The sequence below is a fragment of the Coregonus clupeaformis genome, chromosome 23 (assembly GCF_020615455.1).
Source record: "Coregonus clupeaformis isolate EN_2021a chromosome 23, ASM2061545v1, whole genome shotgun sequence".
Classification (NCBI taxonomy): domain Eukaryota; kingdom Metazoa; phylum Chordata; class Actinopteri; order Salmoniformes; family Salmonidae; genus Coregonus; species Coregonus clupeaformis.
Genome location: NC_059214.1, coordinates 16,618,432 through 16,640,164, shown reverse-complemented (window position 1 = coordinate 16,640,164; position 21,733 = coordinate 16,618,432). Strand labels below are relative to the sequence as shown.

General features: G+C 43.7%; 1 protein-coding gene across 7 annotated transcripts in view; it reads right to left on the bottom strand.

The window, feature by feature from the left end:
- The window catches only part of LOC121536666 (glutaminase kidney isoform, mitochondrial), a 60,339-nt gene that overhangs the window by 14,483 nt on the left and 24,123 nt on the right, over nt 1-21,733 (bottom strand). For 5 of the 7 annotated variants that reach the window (XM_041844080.2, XM_041844082.2, XM_041844084.2 and 2 more), the window contains exons 6-13: nt 20,892-21,055; nt 14,297-14,355; nt 3,887-3,919; nt 3,649-3,707; nt 3,179-3,245; nt 2,596-2,646; nt 1,749-1,925; nt 437-568 (exon numbers count right to left, since the gene is read on the bottom strand). In XM_041844080.2, the coding sequence (XP_041700014.1) occupies nt 437-568; nt 1,749-1,925; nt 2,596-2,646; nt 3,179-3,245; nt 3,649-3,707; nt 3,887-3,919; nt 14,297-14,355; nt 20,892-21,055 (742 nt within the window). The remainder of the gene's footprint in view (nt 1-436; nt 569-1,748; nt 1,926-2,595; nt 2,647-3,178; nt 3,246-3,648; nt 3,708-3,886; nt 3,920-14,296; nt 14,356-20,891; nt 21,056-21,733) is intronic. The other 2 variants (XM_041844081.2, XM_041844083.2) reach the window with 1 other exon arrangement.

Here is a 21,733-nt window from a genome sequence, read left to right as displayed (position 1 = left end):
GAATCAAACTGTATGCATTCATCTCACTTCCCCCGCGATGCAGCAAAATAAAGGAATCAGACAGTGACCTATGAATGAATAATGCATGGCGGGGAAGAGAAAAATTACTAGGGGGGAGAAGAAAGAGATGACAAGAAGCTATAATGGGCCGGGCAATGCACTAAATAAGATGTGTCTGTGAGGCCTTGTCAGAGCAAAAGGTATGTAAATCGCAGATGCTTTAGGAGGAGTAGCTCGGCTAGAAGAGCTCATTTCTCATGGTAGAAGGATTCATATGCCGTGGCGGCTCAGAATATGGCTCAGAGAGCGGGAGAGGAGAGAGGGCGAGAGATAATAAGATGCAGAAATATGATCATGTGTGAGGGTGGTAGTGGTAATATGTGTGGGGGGGGGATTGAGTGCATGTGTATTCGCAGGTGTCAGTGTGTCCCCGTACCGTGCAGAACTGAATGCCTCGGACACTGTTGCCCAGCTTGTCCAGTGGAGGAGACCAGCACATGATGCCCATGACGTTGGGCACCACCAGTAGGATGCCCCCTGCCACGCCCGACTTGGCTGGCAAGCCCACCTAGAGACACAAAGACACAGGGAGAGGTTACCCACAACTCTGTGGACATCAGGGCCCAAAATGTAAAAAGTTCCTTATCTAGGATCAGCTCCCCTTTGTCCATATAATCTTATTAATTATGATCTAAGACAAAACTGATCCAATATCAGCACTTCTACTCTGAGACTCGTGGTGAATACAGGCCCAGGGCTTTATATACACTAAGAGTGAGTGAGAGACAGACACACAGAGTGAAAGCAATGAAAGAAAGCATAGGACCTACAGCAGGGATCATCAACTAGATTCAGCCGCAGGGCAGATTTTTTCTTGAGCGGATGGTCTGGGGGCCGGAACATAATTACAAATAATTTGTAGATTGCAAATTGACCGCAAGAAGCCCAAACAGATATAATATTTGACTAAAACATAATCATTTCAAACCTTGTTTACATTTGTATACGATCACGTGTCTCTATTTTGCGTGGGAATACTTGACTGGATAATCGCGTAACATCTGATTGGATAATCCTCCATGGGGGCTATTGGTAGACCATTGGCCTGGTTTGTTCTGGCAAGGACAGCGACTGGAGGGACTGGAGCCCAGTGGAGGGCAATTGGGGACATTGTGGGGCAGAGACCGGCTGGATGGGACTGAAAAGGGCCGTATTGGGCAGGAGGGGGAAGGAAAAGGCAGAATCTGTCAGAGTGGCAATATTGGGCATAATAAGCTGTGCTTTGACTAGACCACAAAAGTCAATGTGGTGGTCTGACACTCTGGGTGCATCTCAATACCCCTACCCCTATGTACAAATTACCTTGACTAACCTGTACCCCCGCACATTGACTCGGTACCGGTACCCCCTGTATATAGCCTCGTTATTGTTATTTTTACTATTTTTCACTTTAGATTATTTAGAAAAATATTTTCTTAACTGAATTTAGTTAAAAATGCCTTGTTGGTTAAGGGCTTGTAAGTAAGCATTTCACGTAAAGGTCTACACCTGTTGTATTCGGTGCATGTGACAAATACAGTTTGATTTGATTTGAATAGTGTAAAATGGCTTCCTTTTCTTGTCTACTCTCTTCCATCTGCACTTTTCTGAAAACACAGGCCAAGTTAAAGTTATTTTTGTCAGAGCAGATAAAGGATGGGAGACAAGGAATAGCCACTGTGGAATATGGCGAGGTACAGTATACTCACGTGGAAGGCGAACTGGCCAGAGAAGTCATACATGCCGCAGGAGTGCATGAGGCTCAGTGTGTCACGCACTGCCTCCGGGCTCAGCACGCGCTCGCCCGTGATTGGACAGAAGCCGCCGTTGGCCAAGGTGGCCGCCATGACGCTGGCGCTCTCACAGGTCACTTCGATGGAGCATAGCTGGAGGGACACAGACAGTTACAACACAAATGAAGATCAAGCCAAACAGTCATAGTGACATAAATAAATGAATATAACACACACATACACACAGAATAAATATATGACAGTCAAACGTGAGTCTAGGGCATTACATACTCAATTCTTCTCCTGTAACAATATTGCCCCCACTCTGGGTGAAAACGTACTACAGTATAATCAAAATAGAGTGTATGCATAGAGAATGAAAAAACTATACTATAATCAAAGTACATTTTGCATAAATGCATAGAGTATAATGTACCCACTACAACGACTCCTCTCTCTTGTCCTTCTATGGTTTTAGGAAAGGCTCCAGGTTATGTGAGTTCTCAGTGGGCCAAGGCAAACATTACCAAATGACCAGCATGACCGGAGCCTATCCGTCAGTGGGCTGCCAGCACCAGAGTGACACCAGAGAGGAAGGCTGTCAACACCCAAAGGGATGTGACATCAACACAGCTATCCCATTGCACACATTTCCCCCCTTAGCCAGAGAAGCACATGAGCAAAGTCACAGTCACCAGACCCAGAAAGAGAGAGGGGGAGAGGAGGGGGCTTCGAAAATACAACCATTACAATAAGTCCTTCCTCCCCATTTCTCCCTCCACTGGCAGTGTGTAGTTGTTGTGGGCTGTCTGTTTGCACGTACCTGGAAGTAGAAATCCAGAATGGACGTCATGTCTGTCCCCTCAGGAAAACACTGCATAGAGAGAGATAGAGAATGATGAATGAACAGATTACATCCATGCAATATATTTTGACATGACTGGTGTGCTGTTCTGTATTTCAGCAACCTTAGATTATACATTGGAGAGAGAGAGAGAGAGAGAGAGAGAGAGAGAGAGAGAGAGAGAGAGAGGGGGGGCTTAAGTTTAGTTACTCCTTATTTAGGGAAAGATAGAGTAGCTCCTAAGTCAAAATAAATAAATACTTTTCCCCTACTAGCACCGACTCTGCTGACAGCTACTTTAAAGAAAAATGTACTTACTATGATTGAGATATGTGGCTGTCCCACCTAGCTACAGTATCTTAAGATGAATGCACTAACTGTAAGTCGCTCTGGATAAGAGTGTCTGCTAAATGACTAAATGGCAGCTCTCCAGTTGTGAACAAAGCGACTTAGTGAATTGTAGAATGGGAACAGCAAACAGTGCCAAGTAAGAGAAAGGGGAGGGGAAGAGGGAGTGGAAAGAGGGCAGAATGAGAGGGAGAGATAGCATCACGGCTCAGACCTTCTTTTCTTTCAGGTAGTAGCCGATAGCGAAATTCCTGTCTCCTGACTCGCGCTCCGACTGGAATCTGGGTCACAAAGAACACAACACACCCCATCAGTGAGAAGAGCTAACGTTCCACAGTGTGTGTGTGTGTGCGCGTCTGCACCCATGTGAGTTGGTGTTTGTTTTCTTTCACCACATTCCTTCATTGCCGTCATAATTAAAAACCCTCTTCCAAATGAGATCATGAGCCTACTGTGATTCACTTCTGTAAACAACATTAATATTCAAGACTTTGCCATCACATATAAATGGCATGCCGGCAGTGTAAACAATAATTAATAATGGAGAGGGGTCCGGAAAGGAGAAGAAGGCCAGACAATTGGGCTGCATCTGAAATGGCGTCCTATTACCTATTTAGTGCATTACTTTTGACCAGGGCCCACATAGTGCACTATGTAGGGAATAGGGTGCCACTTTCTACTTACGTGGCGTTGCTGAAGCCTACATACTCGTTTCCTGCCATCTTATTCAGGAAGTTCATGACCTGGAAACAAAACAACGACAATATGTCTCTCAACACAAGACAGTACAAACCTAAGCTAAATCAGTTAGCAAAAAAGTTTGAAACATACATTACCTAAAACAACCACAAAATACCCCATACAACTCCAAACAGCTGCCACAAACCACAAAATGTGGTATTAAAAACTTGAGTTTACTTACATAGTCAAACTTCTCAGCATTGCTCGCTCCCTGCTGAAAAGCAATAGAAAAAGTATTAAGTCAAGTTTGTTGGACAAAGAGAAAATGTTTACAGCAGACTGAAAGTAGCAAGAAAACACTTTATAAGCATTGGCTTAAATAATAACAAGAACTACAAAAATGATCAGTTTGATGCATTATAAATGCAAAGTTAACTGAGCTTCGGTGAGACCTAGGCAAGCATATACACTTCAACATGGATTAAGCAAATCTGACGGGTGTTAAATAGTTACAGAGAAAGAGAGATGTACAGTGCATTCGGAAAGTATTCAGACCCCTTGATTTTTCCACATGTTGTTACGTTACAGCCTTATTCTAAAATGGATTAAATAAATGTTTTCCTCATCAATCTACACACAATACCCCATAATGGCAAAGCAAAAAAAGGTTTTTATGGTAGAGTGGCCAGACGGAAGCCACTCCTCAGTAAAAGGCACATGATAGCCTGCTTGGAGTTTGCCAAAAGGCACCTAAAGGACTCTCAGACCATGAGAACGAAGATTCTCTGGTCTGATGAAACCAAGATTGAACTCTTTGGCCTGAATGCCAAGTGTCACGTCTGGAGTAAACCTGGCACCATCCCTACGGTGAAGCATGGTGGTGGCAGCATCATGCTGTGGGGAAAGATGAACGGAGCAAAGTACAGAGAGATCCTTGATGAAAACCTGCTCCAGAGCGCTCAGGACCTCAGACTGGGGCGAAGGTTCACCTTCCAACAGGACAATGACCCTAAGCACACAGCCAAGACAACGCAGGAGTGGCTTCGGGACAAGTCTCTGAATGTCCTTTAGTGGCCCAGCCAGAGCCCGGACTTGAACCCGATTTAACATCTCTGGAGAGACCTGAAAATAACTGTGAAGCGACGCTCCCCATCCAACCTGACAGAGCTTGAGAGGAATGTGAGTAACTCCCAAAATACAGGTGTGCCAAGCTTGTAGCATCATACCCAAGAAGACTTGAGGCTGTAATCGCTGCCAAAGGTGCTTCAACAAAGTACTGAGTAAAGGGTATGGAAAAAAGTGTAAAAACCTGTTTTTGCTTAGTCATTATGGGGTATTGTGTGTAGATTAATGAGGAACAAAAGCAATTTAATCATTTTTAGAATAAAGGCTGTAACGTAACAAAATGTGGAAAAAGTCAAGGGGTCTGAAAACTTTCCGAATGCACTGTATAATGAATTTATAGAGTCAATAGACACAAAAAGACAGTTAATGAGTGGGCTTTGGTTGGAATTAAATTAAAGAACTAAGATGATCTGTCATAATAACCTTTTGTATATAAATGTAACACTATGGCTGGCACAATTACATATAATCGTGTAACCGACGTCATGGTTAACATATAACCAATGGTTATGGATGAAGAATAACCGTCATTAACCGTTAAAAAAATAGAATATATATATTATTATTTTAATATTTTTGGGGGGGACAAACAGCTGACTGAAGACGGGACGGCCAGGCATTCGTGCGGTTGAGTCCGTTTCTGTGATAACATGGACTTTTAACAACATGAAACTTTTTTGCCCCTTGCTGAAACAAGAAAGGTGTTGTAGCAAACAATGAATAAATGGGCTTGGAACCTCTAATCCTGGCAATAGGTCATACTTGCATAACTCTGATGATAGAGAAATGTGCGCAATTGTTCTGCATGGAATAATCTGAAATGTGTAGTTCTGACTATGCTCTTCAAGAGGTGATGATTTTAAAACCAAATAGTTATAACATTTATTTAACAATCCTTTGAAAGCGGCACGTAGCTACTTGTCAATGGTTTTAGCGGAGCTGGGGGTCTCCTTTCACCCTAGCAGCCAAATTGTACACTCTATACTGTATTGTGATGTTTTATTGATAACAACCTATTTGACTGGTAAACTCATGGGTACACTCGCAATAGCTGCCTGGTATTGTGATGCAATAATTTCCATGGTAATGTAGAATGTTCCAAAACTAAACTTAAGAACGGGAAGCATAGAAATAACTCACATAGCACAGATCTACCACTTCTTAGACTTGCTTTACATTTTTACATTTTTGTCATTTAGCAGACACTCTTATCCAGAGCGACTTACAGTTAAGTGAGTGCATACATTTTTCATACTGGCCCCCCGTGGGAAACGAACCCACAACCCTGGCGTTGCAAGCGCCATGCTCTACCAACTGAGCTACAGGAGGCCACTGCTTTCAATAAGAACGACAGATCTATAACTCACATTTCTATATGAATTTGGTAGGGTCGCCCAAAAGGTTCCATGTCGCAGCTTTAACTGATAATCTCATGCAATGGAATGTATTTTTTGTAATGTCAGTTGAGTTGAATCAACAAATCACAGCACATATTGATGGGTACACTTCCTGCTTTGATTTCCTTCTTTGCTTCAATAGATGGGTTGGCAACGTCACAAAAATGATGCGCGTTTCGATGGGGCCAGAAGCCGTGCTTTGTTATGATTCTGAATGGTCAGATAGCTAGCAACAATGACAAGAAGCTGCCATGTGGGGAATCGTAGGTGGCTCGTTTCAGCTAGTTTTATCTTGTTCTTTATACCATGTCTTGTTTTGAGGTGTTTTGAATGAGTTAATGTCAACGCTAATATGGCAAAAATTCACTAGCTAGCAACAACTGATGATGTATTTGAGAGACAACAAGTGCTCATTGTGCAAATATATACCGAACGAAATAAAAACGCAACATGCAACAACTTCATTGATTTTACTGAGTTACAGTTCATATGAGGAAATCAGTCAATTGAAATAAATAAATTAGGCCCTAATCTATGGATTTCACACGACTGGTAATTTTTATATGTATATGTTGGTCACAGATACCTTAAAAAATGTTTTATTGCTATCGATAAAATGCAATTGTATTCGTTGTCCGTCACTTATGCCTGCCCATACCATAACCCCACCGCCACCATGGGGCACTCTGTTCACAACGTTGACATCAGCAAACCGCTCGCCCACACGACACCATACACATAGTCTGCGGTTGTGAAGCCGGATGGACGTACTGCCAAGTTCTCTAAAATAATGTTTGAGGCGGCTTGTGGTAGCCACACGACACCATACACATAGTCTGCGGTTGTGAGGCCGGATGGACGTACTGCCAAGTTCTCTAAAATAATGTTGGAGGCGGCTTGTGGTAGCCACACGACACCATACACATAGTCTGCGGTTGTGAAGCCGGATGGACGTACTGCCAAGTTCTCTAAAATAATGTTTGAGGCGGCTTGTGGTAGCCACACGACACCATACACATAGTCTGCGGTTGTGAAGCCGGATGGACGTACTGCCAAGTTCTCTAAAATAATGTTTGAGGCGGCTTGTGGTAGCCACACGACACCATACACATAGTCTGCAGTTGTGAGACCGGTTGGACGTACTGCCAAGTTCTCTAAAACGATGTTGGAGGCGGCTTATGGTAGTGAAATTAACATTAAATTCTCTGACAACAGCTCTGGTGGACACTCCTGCAGTCAGCATGCCAATTGCACACTCCCTCAAAACTTGAGATATCTGTGGCATTGTGTTGTGTGACAAAACTGCACATTTTAGAGTGGCCTTTTATTGTCCCCAGTACAAGGTGTGTGATCATGCTGTTTATTCAGTTTCTTGATATGCCACACCTGTCAGGTGGATGGATTATCTTGGCAAAGGAGAAATGCTCACGAACAGAGATGTAAACAAATTTGTGCACAACATTTGAAAGAAATAAGCTTTTTGTGCGTAAGGAAAATGTCTGGGATCTTTTACTTCAGCTCATGAAACCAACACTTATATTTTTGTTCAGTGTATTTATGTTTTCAATAAACATCTGGAGATGTACATGTTAGTTTACATGTTGTCAACAATCTAAGCCAACCCTGTCGGTTTTGCCACATAGCTGTGCACGCGTAGGTTTTGTTGCTATGGGTACACTCGTAATTGCCGCCAGTCCACCCATTATGCCATCAATGACTTGGTGATTGCCGTTCTATTCATTATATTTCTATGGCAGCACATGTAGTCAGAAGCGGAGGAAAAGGAGAAAATATGCGTCTACATAAAAAAAGATCTATAAATCTATTTTTTTGTTTGGTTTTGCTATTTGAACGGTTATTATGGAGACTGCAGTCATTTGGCTGGACAATTACTGTCATCCAAAATTCCATGACCGTCACAGCCCTATTTAACACTTATTTTAGTGCCGTGCAGTGTGTGTGTGTGTTTATTATAGGCTAACACGTGTCCTGTGAACAGCTCTGGGGATCAGGAGGGCTTATTAGCATGGAGTGTTGACAGCCTGGGTGACTAAACAGAAGAGCAGGAGGTAGAGAGGGTGCGAAGAGGGATGGAAGGTGCAAGGGAGGAAAAGTTGTACTGAGGATGTTTTCTTAACAATCTTCCTTGTCACTTGACATAGTATGCTCTTGTTTCTTTACTATTACTAGCTTTGCAAGACATGGCAAAAACAAAGGCATGCATGTCTATTGACTATTGAACTCAGCCTGCTTCATATATCCAGAGAAAAATACTACAGCTATACTTTGCTTCCAGACAGCATTCTAACATTTTGTAACATATGTATCAGTACAAAACAAAAATTACAGTGGTATGTTGAAAGAGATGCTAAATGGGGCTATCGATTTATCTTTTCCATCCGGGCTTGTTCAATGAGAGGGGATGGTGGGGGGAGGGAGAAAATGGAAAAGGAAGTAAAATTACCAACGTCATTTACCAACGACATGGCAGCAGTGGTCATAATATCCCACAGTTCCTAAGTCTGGAAAATATGCAACAACATACACAAAAAAATACACAAGAAGCCTTCAAAACCATGGTTACATAATCGGGGTGTGGCCCCGGTGGCGTTGTCATGGACACATACAGTGGGGTGTGTAAGCCCGACATATTTCCTAAGAGTGATGTAATCAGCTCTACACTATGCTACGGTATGATGCACATGCGGGTACATACTGAGAGAGACAGGTCATTGAGAGGGACACAGACATACAGTTATGTATTAACTGACACATAGACGACAAGTAAAGACAAAACCACTGGGTTTTTCGACGTTTCGCAGATGAATGTGTGAACAGAAAGATCCCACCCACATTATATGACCTTTTCAATGAAAGGAGAATGCAGCTTGCTCACGAGTAGCTGTTCTACGTACATTGCACATGTAATGTTGTGGAAAAACTCACATGGGAATAAAATGGACCCCCAGACAGGGTAACACAACACCTTTCAAATCAACTTCATGCGTGGCTTAACCCGATAAAAACATATCCCTTTCAGTATCTGTGTGTGTGTGTGTGTGTGTGTGTGTACAGTATGTGGTGTGCGTGCTCGTTTCCATGTAGAAGTACTGTATGTGGGAGTATCTCTCTGTGGGTGTGTGTGCATACTCTGTATACACTTAGTTGCTTGGTAGGCCTACATGCGAGTCTCGATTTCCATAGCCGATTCGTGTCCATCAGTCACACACCACTAAGTCTGGTAGGACACACTAGTACTAGGAAAAGTCATGGACATTTCCATCTGCCACCACACTACGACAGTGTTTATCATATGGTGCATAATATTTAAACGAAAGGGAGGACATTATAATAGATTAGTTGTTTCATGATCAGAATGAGTTGCCATAATAAAAACATGTAAAAGCGAGTTCCATTTAGTAAAAGACCAGTACGATGATGGCTTAAGATATGTATGTAATGTACAGTGCATTCGGTAAAGTATTCAGACCCCTTGAGTTTTTACACATTTTGTTACCTTTACAGCCTTATTCTAAAATTGATTAAAATTGTTAATTTCCCTCATCAATCTACACACAATACCCCATAATGACAAAGCAAAAACAGGTTTTTAAAAACAATGAAATAACATTTACATAAGTATTCAGACCTTTACTCAGTACTTTGTTGAAGCACTTCTGGCAGCGAGTACAGCCTCGAGTCTTCTTGGGTATGACGCTACAAGCTTGGCACACCTGTATTTGGAGAGTTTCTCCCATTCTTCTCTGCAGATCCTCTCAAGCTCTGTCAGGTTGGATAGGGAGCGTCGATATTTTCAGGTCTCTCCAGAGATGTTCCATCGGGTTCAAGTCCGGGCTCTGGCTGGGCCACTCAAGGACATTCAGAGACTTGTCCCGAAGCCACTCCTGCGTTGTCTTGGCTGTGTGCTTAGGGTCGTAGTCCTGTTGGAAGGTGAACCTTCGCCCACGGAGGTCTTGAGCACTCTGGAGCAGGTTTTCATCAAGGATCTCTCTGTACTTTACTTCGTTCATCTTTCCCTTGATCCTGACTTGTCTCCCAGTACCTGCCGCTGAAAAACATTCCCACAGCATGATGCTGCCACCACCATGCTTCACCGTAGGGATAGTGCCAGGTTTCCTCCAGACGTGACACTTGGCATTCAGGCCAAAGAATTCAATCTTGGTTTCATCAGACCAGAGAATCTTGTTTCTCATGGTCAGAGTCCTTTAGGTGCATTTTGGCAAACTCCAAGCGAACTGTCATGTGCCTTTTACTGAGAAGTGGCTTCCGTCTGGCCACTCTACCATAAAGGCCTGATTGGTGGAGTGCTGCAGAGATGGTTGTCCTTCTGGAAGTTTCTCCCATCTCCACAGAGGAACTCTGGAGCTTTGTCAGAGTGACCATCGGTTTCTTGGTCAACTCCCTGATCAAGGCCCTTCTCCCGAATTGCTCATTTTGGCCGGGCATCCAGCTCTAGGAAGAGTATTGGTGGTTCCAAACTTCTTCCATTTAAGAATGATGGAGGCCACTGTGTTCTTGGGGACCTTCAATGCTCCAGACATTTTTTTGGTACCCTTCCCCAGATCTGTGCCTCGACACAATCCTGTCTTGGAGCTCAAAGGACAATTCCTTCGACCTCATGGCTTGGTTTTTGCTCGGACATGCACTGTGAACTGTGGGACCTTATATAGACGCCTTTCCACATCATGTCCAAACAATGGAATTTACCACAGGTGGACTCCAATCAAGTTTTAGAAACATCTCAAGGAGTTGAATCTGAGCTCAATTTCGAGTCTCATAGCAAAGGATCAGAATATTTATGTAAATGTGATATTTCCGTTTTTTATTTTGAATACATTTGCAAAAATTTCTAACAACCGGTTTTTGCTTCGTCATTATGGGGTATTGTGTGTAGACTGATGATGGGAAAAAACAATTTAATCAATTTTAGAATAAGGTTGTAATGTAACAAAATGTGGAAAAAGTCAAGGGGTTTGAACACTTTCTGAATGCACTGTATGTGCAGTATATAATCACTCTAATGAGGAACTCTGACACGAGCTGGTCTGGCTCTGGCTGGTGTCTGATTGGACACGGCGTAACGGATTAGGCACTGATTAGATGGTGACACTTCCTTCTACGTTCTGATTGGACACTGTCATCCCTGTTCTGAGCTTACTGACCGCTTTGGGCCACAGTAAATAAGCTCTACTGTGTGTACTATGGAGAACATGGAGGTCTTCAGGAAAATGGACACAAACTTTATAACCTGATCAGATAGTAAAAATAAAGATATGGGATTTGAATTATACTGTATCTACCGACAGTATAAAGGAGACTCGTCACTTTACCTGGGGAATGTGAGAAACAGGACGGACACAGTTGTGTGGAGACGACACAACAAGAGGAGTGGGGTCTGACAGTGAGTGGCGGGTCAACAACAAGCCTGCGCCCAGATCTGTTTGTGCTGTCTTGCCAACTCCTATAGTCAATGTCACGCCAATGACCATAGAAGATGGGGAGACCGCACAAACAGATCTGAGACCAGGCTACCAGACAACATACGTGTCCTATAGTCCCAGAAACAGTAGCCTAGTCCTCAGAGGAGCACCTACAACATAAAGGTCAATTCCACAACAAAACAAGCCTCATATTAATGTTCAATGAGTCTCAACATGCATCAAAGGTACAAGCAACGAGAACAGACAATTTCTGTGAAGTTCTCTTTTACTCTGTTCCTATTGGTCCATCCTCTCCAGAGAGCAGACAAATGGGGCGACACCTTCCTGTCTTCAGGAGTCGAGAGACGACAACAGTGAGAGGATGAGTTGAGAGAGAGTTTATTAGGTCTAGACGGGTGAGGAGAGGCACAGAAGCCTGGGGCTAAGCTAATGACTACACTCTTAGAAAAAATGGTTCCCAAAGGGGTTTTCAGCTGTCCCCATAGGAGAACCCTTTTTGGTTCCAGGTAGGCCCCTTTTGGGTTCCAGGTAGAAGCCTCTGTGGAAACGGTTTTTACATGGAACCCAAAAGGCTTCTACCTTGAACCAAAATAATTCTACCTGGAACCAAAAAGGGTTATCCTATGGGGACAGCTGAAGAACCATTTAAGGTTCCTAGTATCTTTTTTTCTAAGAGTGTAGAAAACCTCAGAGGGACACCAAAAGCTAGGACTAGCTTCTGCTCAGGATCAATGCCTGTTTAAAGAGGAAAGATTGGTTCGCTCTCTTTTCTTCACGGAAACAAACAAGTAGATGGAATAACCTTGGCGGCAGGGTTTCCGTTAGCCGGTAATAGCCGGCCTTTGAAATAAATTTGACCAGTCATGCTTATCGGTCTACAGGTAAGTTTGCATAATTTAGTGGAATTAAATTGGTGTGTGTGTATATTCGTTATGTATCTTCTTTATCACACACACGTGTTAAAAACAGTTTTGATAGCCATGATTAAAATTAGCTACTATTTTTATTTCTCAACTGGTAATTGAAGCGCGCTTCCCAATCGCCTGTGCATAGGTAACAGAAGGCAGGTTTCATTAGCACGTCACACACTACTTTGCAATGAGCTGGAGGCAGTATGCATTTTTAAAACATATACTTAATTGTTTGAAACGTGAACGTTTTACTACATATTACGAAACCGACCATATCCGTGGCATAAGACATTGAAACCAGTAGCCTATTTCTCTCATGTTCTATTGGTTTTCAAATCAATTTGCAACCCATGCTAGTCTTTGCATCTTTAGATCTCCCCTCTTTCTAAATTTCTAATGGATATTTTCATCTCTGTCACATGAAACCGCTCACATGTGTGGTGTGCTTTTGACAAGTGTTTTCCCACTGATTGCATTATGGAATGAACATTCGCGCCTAGCCTACTGCCTTGTCTGCATTGCTGCGCTTATAATTTGAAGATATAATAGTTTATCAACATTTTAAGCTAAACGTTCTGATCGGTTGTATCAGCCTCATTGCTTTTTAACATATTTTTATGTAGCCTAGGCCTACTGGTTGTATTAATTTGTCTGTTTGGAATAGGCTATTTCTTTCACGACAAGCTGACCAATAGAATAGGTCAACTTTTTTACTATAGGGGATAGTAGATTGACATAGGCTAGTGATTTGACTGTTCGTTACTTGTCTTGTTCGTTAATAACGGAAACCCTGCTTATCGGGCTCAGCTAAAGCGCTCCATCATCTCTCTGACACAGCTTCGTCTGTGTCTGTCTGCCTTTCTGTTTGTCCATCCAGGTTATTATCACCGGGGGCGGCAAAATCATGTCCTAGTGTGGCTGCCCTAAGTCCCTCTCAGGGAGGATTACGACAGGCCTTAATCGCCATGGCAATCACCTAGGAGTCGACTTCATACCTCTCTGTTTAGTCAAGAGTCGTTCTCTCAGACAAACACACGATGATGACAAACTAGGTTAACCCCCTTGAGAAATGGACCGTTCCAAACAGTCACACGTTATCTGTCTACCACACTGAACCTGACTCTGTTTTTATGAATATATGAAGCAATAACAGAATAAACTAATTTTGAATTACATACTTACAGTAGAAAAGAGGAGTATATCTTATTTCTAATGATGCCAACTTTATTTAACTTCTAATATTGAGCAAACTACCCTCATTGGAGTTAATTACTCTCATTATATCTGACATAGGCTTTGAAAAAGCACCTGCTAGTACCAGTCACGGCAAGTGCCTCTGGCTGCTGGTAAGCTTACTTGACCCTTTGTTTAACCAGCTAAACCGCTGCTATTAGCGAAAATGGTTTGGAGTTACCTTTTTTAGATGATAGGCTATGTTAGAGTTTACACTTCCTATTCCAATTATACTGTAGGGAGGTCAATATAATTAAAAACAAATCTACCAAATCTATTCATTTAAAATGTTGATTACTTCTCCTTGACATTATCATTCACCTAATTGCTAACATATGATGGGGTCCCTGGGCAAGAAAAGGTTGAAGACCCCTGTGTTAGATAGCGGTGCTCGTCGCTAATCAAATATTGAAGCTGGCACAGAGTGAACAAGGCAAATGTACCTTATCTGGGCCTGAGGTCATTGGTATGAACTATGAAAGACAGACAGTAAAAATACACAGAAACACAAGTGGATTCTTACCTTTATCAGTGAGGTGCAAACAATAGCGCCGGCGTTCACCATGGGGTTGTGGGGCTTATCTGGAATAAAAAACAACAAAATACAATAACTTAAAATATTGATTACAAATCTCACTGACTTCGAGTGGGAAGGGTTCCTCCCAGACCCTTTCCAAAAATGGACTAAGATATTCTTGCTACGAAGAATGTTTGAGAGACGTGGCTTTCATTGTAAAATTACATACAAATTCATAGAACCATATCAAACACATACCACTGTCGACACTAGACAATCCATTAATAATCTAGCAAACCTTTTTTTAAATGTATTATAATTAAATGGATCTGCAAATGTCATTTGGCATATAGCACTGAGAACAGATGCAAGCCTACACTTGAATCAATCAGGTTTGTTATTGTTATTCAAACATGACAGACCAACACTTTCTTTTGGACTACTTAGATACTAATGAGATTTGTCAGGGTTAGGGGCAAAGTGAAATTAACACTAAACAAATCAAATGATCTGGGTCCTGCTCAATGTCAAAATGTCAAGGCCACTTCTCTCGCTGCAGTGAGTCTTAATCCCCTTACATAAACGGTCACCAAATTGACATGGCTATCCTGGCACCTCCACCAGGGGATTCTGAGAACAGTGGCACACGGCCCACGCAGCCAGGGGATGATAAAGACCAGGGCCCGTATCCACAAAGAGTGCTGATCTAGGATCTGTCCATATACATTTATTATGATCTAAAAGGCTAAACTGATCCTAGATCAGCACTCTTATTCTGAGAAGCTTTGAGGATATGGGCCCAGATTGCTACGCAGATGTGCACCATACATACATACACACACACACACACACACACACACACACACACACACACACACACACACACACACACACACACACACACACACACACACACACACACACACACACAGACATTACCGTTCAAAAATTTGGGGTCACTTAGAAATGTCCTTGTTTTTTTAAAGAAAAGCAATTTTTTTTGTCCATTAAAATAACATCAAATTGATCAGAAATACAGTGGGGGGAAAAAAGTATTTAGTCAGCCACCAATTGTGCAAGTTCTCCCACTTAAAAAGATGAGAGAGGCCTGTAATTTTCATCATAGGTACACGTCAACTATGACAGACAAAATGAGGGGAAAAAAATCCAGAAAATCACATTGTAGTATTTTTAATGAATTTATTTGCAAATTATGGTGGAAAATAAGTATTTGGTCAATAACAAAGGTTTCTCAATACTTTATTATATACCCTTTGTTGGCAATGACACAGGTCAAACATTTTCTGTAAGTCTTCACAAGGTTTTCACACACTGTTGCTGGTATTTTGGTATACATGGCCCCATTCATTCTTTCCTTTACACGGATCAGTCGTCCTGGTCCCTTTGCAGAAAAACAGCCCCAAAGCATGATGTTTCCACCCCCATGCTTCACAGTAGGTATGGTGTTCTTTGGATGCAACTCAGCATTCTTTGTCCTCCAAACACGACGAGTTGAGTGTTTACCAAAAAGTTCTATTTTGGTTTCATCTGACCATATGACATTCTCCCAATCCTCTTCTGGATCATCCAAATGCACTCTAGCAAACTTCAGACGGGCCTGGACATGTACTGGCTTAAGCAGGGGGACACGTCTGGCACTGCAGGATTTGAGTCCCTGGCGGCGTAGTGTGTTACTGATGGTAGGCTTTGTTACTTTGGTCCCAGCTCTCTGCAGGTCATTCACTAGGTCCCCCCGTGTGGTTCTGGGATTTTTGCTCACCGTTCTTGTGATCATTTTGACCCCACGGGGTGAGATCTTGCGTGGAGCCCCATATCGAGGGGAGATTATCAGTGGTCTTGTATGTCTTCCATTTCCTAATAATTGCTCCCACAGTTGATTTCTTCAAACCAAGCTGCTTACCTATTGCAGATTCAGTCTTCCCAGCCTGGTGCAGGTCTACAATTTTGTTTCTGGTGTCCTTTGACAGCTCTTTGGTCTTGGCCATAGTGGAGTTTGGAGTGTGACTGTTTGAGGTTGTGGACAGGTGTCTTTTATACTGATAACAAGTTCAAACAGGTGCCATTAATACAGGTAACGAGTGGAGGACAGAGGAGCCTCTTAAAGAAGAAGTTACAGGTCTGTGAGAGCCAGAAATCTTGCTTGTTTGTAGGTGACCAAATACTTATTTTCCACCATAATTTGCAAATAAATTCATAAAAAATCCTACAATGTGATTTTCTGGATTTTTTTTCTCAATTTGTCTGTCATAGTTGACGTGTACCTATGATGAAAATTACAGGCCTCTCTCATCTTTTTAAGTGGGAGAACTTGCACAATTGGTGGCTGACTAAATACTTTTTCCCCCCACTGTACAGTGTAGACATTGTTAATGTTGTAAATGGCTATTGTAGCTGGAAACTGCTGATTTTTAATGGAGTATCTACATAGGCGTACAGAGCCCCATTATCAGCAACCATCAGTCATGTGTTCCAATGGCACGTTGTGTTTGCTAATCCAAGTTTATAATTTTAAAAGACTAATTGATCATTAGAAAACACTGAAGTGTAAGGGGCCTCCAATTTTTTTAAATGGACAGGATCTTTATATTTCCCACTTGTATTCTGTTTCAGTAATAATGAAACACCTTCTTGAGTGTCTGATAATCTACCATTTACATAGGATTGGTTAAAACATGCTAATAACGGTCCCCTGAGTATATCAAAAAAGGTTTGGTATACCTCAACTGGTATGCCATCCAACCGGAGTTTTCCCGGACTTATGTCACGATCGTCGGGTACAGAGGACCAAGGCGCAGCGTGGAAGGTGAACATATTTATTAAATAATGATACACGAACAAAACAACAAACGATACGTGAAGTCCTACGGTACAAACACAAACCAAAAGGAACAAGATCCCACAAAGAATAGCTGAAAACAGCCTACCTAAGTATGGCTCCCAATCAGAGACAACGAGCAACAGCTGCCTCTGATTGGGAACCACCCTGACCAACATAGATCTATATGATCTAGAACAAAACCCAAAACATAGAAAACACAACATAGCAGCTACACCGTGAAACTAAACATAGAAAATCCACACCCTGGCTCAACATTTCAGAGTCCCCAGAGCCAGGGCGTGACAGTACCCCCCAAAGGCGCGGACTCCGACCGCGCCAACAGAACACCACAGGGGAGGGACCGGGTGGGCACTCCGCCTTGGCGGCGGATCCGGCTCTGGGCATGATCCCCACTCCCTCTCTAACCCCCCACAGTACCCCTGGTCCGGTCTGGCCCTGCTGGCCGGAGCTGGACTGAACACTGGTGGAGCGGATTGCTCTAGCTCCGACGTGGAGCAGCTGACCGGTACCGGACCAGGCACCGGTGGAACAGGCACGGGCTGTGCCGGACTGACGACGCACACCACTGGCTTGGTGTGGGGAGCAGGAACAGGCCGAGCCGGGCTGACGACGCACACCACTGGCTTGGTGTGGGGAGCAGGAACAGGCCGAGCCGGGCTGACGAAGCGCACCACTGACTTGGTGCAGGGAGCAGGAGCGGGCCGGGCCGGGCTAGCGACACGCACCATAGGCTTGGTGCGGGGAGCAGGAGCGGGCCGGGCCGGGCTAGCGACGCGCACCATAGTCTTGGTGCGGGGAGCAGGCACGGGCCGTGCCGGACTGACGAAGCGCACCACTGACTTGGTGCGGGGAGCAGGAACGGGCCGGACCGGGCTGACGAAGCGCACTACTGACTTGGTGCGGGGAGCAGGAACGGGCCGGACCGGGCTGGCGAAGCGTACCACAGGCTCGATGCGGGGAGCAGGAACAGGCCGGACCGGGCTGGCGACGCGCACCACAGGCTCGATGCGAGGGACAGGAACAGGCCGGACCGTACTGGGGACACACACCCCTGGCCCTACGCGGGGATCAGGAACGGGCCGGACCGGACTGGTAACACACCCCAGTACCTCTCGCCGTGCCTCTACACTTTCCTTCCCCTTAGTGACCAGTGGCCCCCTTAACCTGGCGGCCTCCTCTGCCAACCCGCTGGGCCGCTCTGTCGCGGTCTCCTGCTGGCCCGTTGTCCACGGCGTTAGCCCCCCCCCTAAAAAATGTATGGGCTTCACTCCTACCCGTGGACCAGGTCTCCATACTTCTCGCCAGCCTTTCGCCCTTCTGCTTCCACGTCAAGCCCCTCTCTTCCTCACCCGGCTTGACCCAGTCGAGGAGGCGCTGGATATCCGCTAGGGATTTCCCTGGCGATGGCTCCTGGACCCGCTGCTTGGTCCAGTTCTGGTGGGATCTTCTGTCACGATCGTCGGGTACAGAGGACCAAGGCGCAGCGTGGAAGGTGAACATATTTATTAAATAATGATACACGAACAAAACAACAAACGATACGTGAAGTCCTAAGGTACAAACACAAACCAAAAGGAACAAGATCCCACAAAGAATAGCTGAAAACAGCCTACCTAGGTATGGCTCCCAATCAGAGACAACGAGCAACAGCTGCCTCTGATTGGGAACCACCCTGACCAACATAGATCTATATGATCTAGAACAAAACCCAAAACATAGAAAACACAACATAGCAGCTACACCGTGAAACTAAACATAGAAAATCCACACCCTGGCTCAACATTTCAGAGTCCCCAGAGCCAGGGCGTGACAACTTAAAGTCTTTAATTGCATCCAGAAGTTCTTCCTCTATAATTTCACCTTCACAAGATTATTTCTGTATGGCTGTTAATTTTACATTATCAATAGAAAAAAAATCCATACAATTAGCTTCAGTTAGAGGAAATGGAGGCGACTGAAACGAAAACATATGCTTAAAGTACTTTGCTTCCTCCTTCAAAATATGATTTGGTGAATCATGGGTGACTCCGTAATTTGTAAAGTTTCAGTAAATTATTTTTGGTAGCATTTCTGCATTTTTCCCTATATTCCATCCAGTTTTCTTTATTTTTATAATATATTACACTTGATCTTTCTTGAATAAGTTCATCCATTTATTTTTGTTTTTTCTGTAATTAATTCTGATCCTCTATGTTACAGTTTTTATTGCTATATATCTGTACTGTTAGACCTTCTATTTCCTTTGTTAGTATGGACTCTTTTGACCTAAATTGCTTTTGTTTAAAAGGCACATTTAAAAGTGTCCCATACAATAAAGGGATTTGCTGTTATGCTGGAAAAATTAAGTTATAAATAGGTGCCCTTCTTTGCGAAGCATTTGAAAACCTCCCTGGTCTTTGTGGTTGAATCTGTGTTTGAAATTCACTGCTCGACTGAGGGACCTTACAGATAATTCTATGTGTGGGGTACAGAGATGAGGTAGTAAACAAATGTGAAACACTATTATTGAACAGTGAGTCCATGCAACTTATTATGTGACTTGTTAAGCAGGTTAAGCACGTTTGCTCGGATTTACCAGCACAGGCATATCCTCTTTCTTGGGGTGAGGAGGGCAGTGAAGTGTATCCTCCATTTGGTAGTGAAATGTGTTGAGGGAACGAAGGTCACCTTTACTTTGAATACATAATGTGTGTGTAGGAAAACATTGAGATTTCCATATGGCCAGCTAGGGGGGGACGGGGACTGGGGGACTGGACGACCACACAAACGGCTCTTGACAGGTTCTATTTCTTCCATTCCTGGGTCACCATTGATCTTTCTACTGGTATTCCGAGAGGGCGCTACACGTACAATCATAGGTGGAAAAGCAAGCAGGAGGACACGGTATGAGATCCCTTACTCCTCATCATACGTCAGCCAACCCCTACTGAGCACAGAGGGAGGGAATGGCCTCTGAATCATTAAAGTTTCATCCCGTCGCCATAGCAACAGTTGTTGAAAGGCCAGGTTGGACTGAAAATAGTCTTAGGCGGTTGGGGGTGGTGTGGCGTAAGGGAGCTCAAGGAGACACTGATTCATTTCATTACGTTTTATCGGCCTCTCCCCACTCTTTTTATTGGCGATGCCAACATTTACAACCAAACAGCCCCCCTTGTATTCCGCGGTGGTTGCGTCATCAGCTGGAGAGCCCTTAGAAAGCAGTGGCATCTATAATCGTGTTGGATGGATGATGACGCTCGAAGCATCGATCTGTAGACAGAGGGGACTGGGGAAAGAGACATCACTTGTGGGCTCTTCATCAAAAGCACTTAGAGGAGGAATAATCAAATAGAAAGGGATGGCGAGAGGACGGGGGTGATGGGGGAGCGTTCAAAGGCAAAGTGGCTATGAAGTACGTCGATCTATGACCTAGCTACGTCATACTGCTCAGAAAAATAAAATAAAAATTGTATTTTAGATTTCTGGACACAGGTGGAAAAACCAATCCACTGCAACACAGAGTTGTACCTGCATATTTATCTGACTGGTAATGATTTGAAATAACATTTGATGACAGGGATATAGAATTGAACGGAACACAGGATCATTGTGATCTGGATTCAACATTATTGTGATTTGGATTCAAACTGGTCCCTGGCGTGATCTGAGGGGCTTTCCCCATTCTAGTCATTCTAGTCTAATTCTATGCCCCAGCAGGATCAGCTCTGAGAAACAGAGCTATGTGTGTCCCTCCCAGCTCACCGTCCTCGTCCAGGAACAGCTTGTTGAAGCGCAGGCCGCTGGGCTCCTTCCCGATGAAGCGGTGCACGTACTCGGTGCCGTGGTCATGCACAGCGATGGCGTACTTCAGCGGCTTCACACACGACTGCAGGCAGAAGGGGACCTTGGTGTCGCCTACCGTGTGTCTGAGGAGAAACAAAAGCAGGCTTAAGTACAGGTTAATCCAGTCCCACTTAACTGTTATCTTTAAGACTTCCTACACATCAGAAACCACACACCTTAATTGATTGTATGTGTCAGTGACATCATGTCATCACTTCACATGATAACTGATGTAAGAGAAGCTCTGTTAAGGTAATAATAACACTGATATCACAAGAACGGCTTGAGGACAGTTAGAACTCAGGAAATGTGTCATAAAAATATAATTTCAATGCAGATATTTGCCTAAACTCTGCCAAGAACGGCTGTGTGCATGCAGGAACTATTAAACCGGGGAGGTTTTCTTGCTGAGGCTGAATACTAAGCAATGTGCAATATCTGGAGAGCATGATGACTCTATCAACACTGTATTTCAAACTATATAATCAAGGGGGGGGAGGTGTGAGCGAGTTAAGATATTGTTACAGAAGGTCTGTCACTAGGACCAGACATCGTCACTCATGGGCCGTCAACAAAGGGGAAGGGAGAGAAGACAGAAGAAAAAGTGAGACGCTCAGGAGGGGGTGGAAGAGAGTGAAAAAGAGAGGTAGAGAGAGAGATTGTGGCTGATGGCATACAGACAGAACAAAAAGAGACAGGATAGAAGGAAAGAAAGATGAAGAACGGAAATAGACAAACAGAGAGGGAGAGGTAGGTAGAAA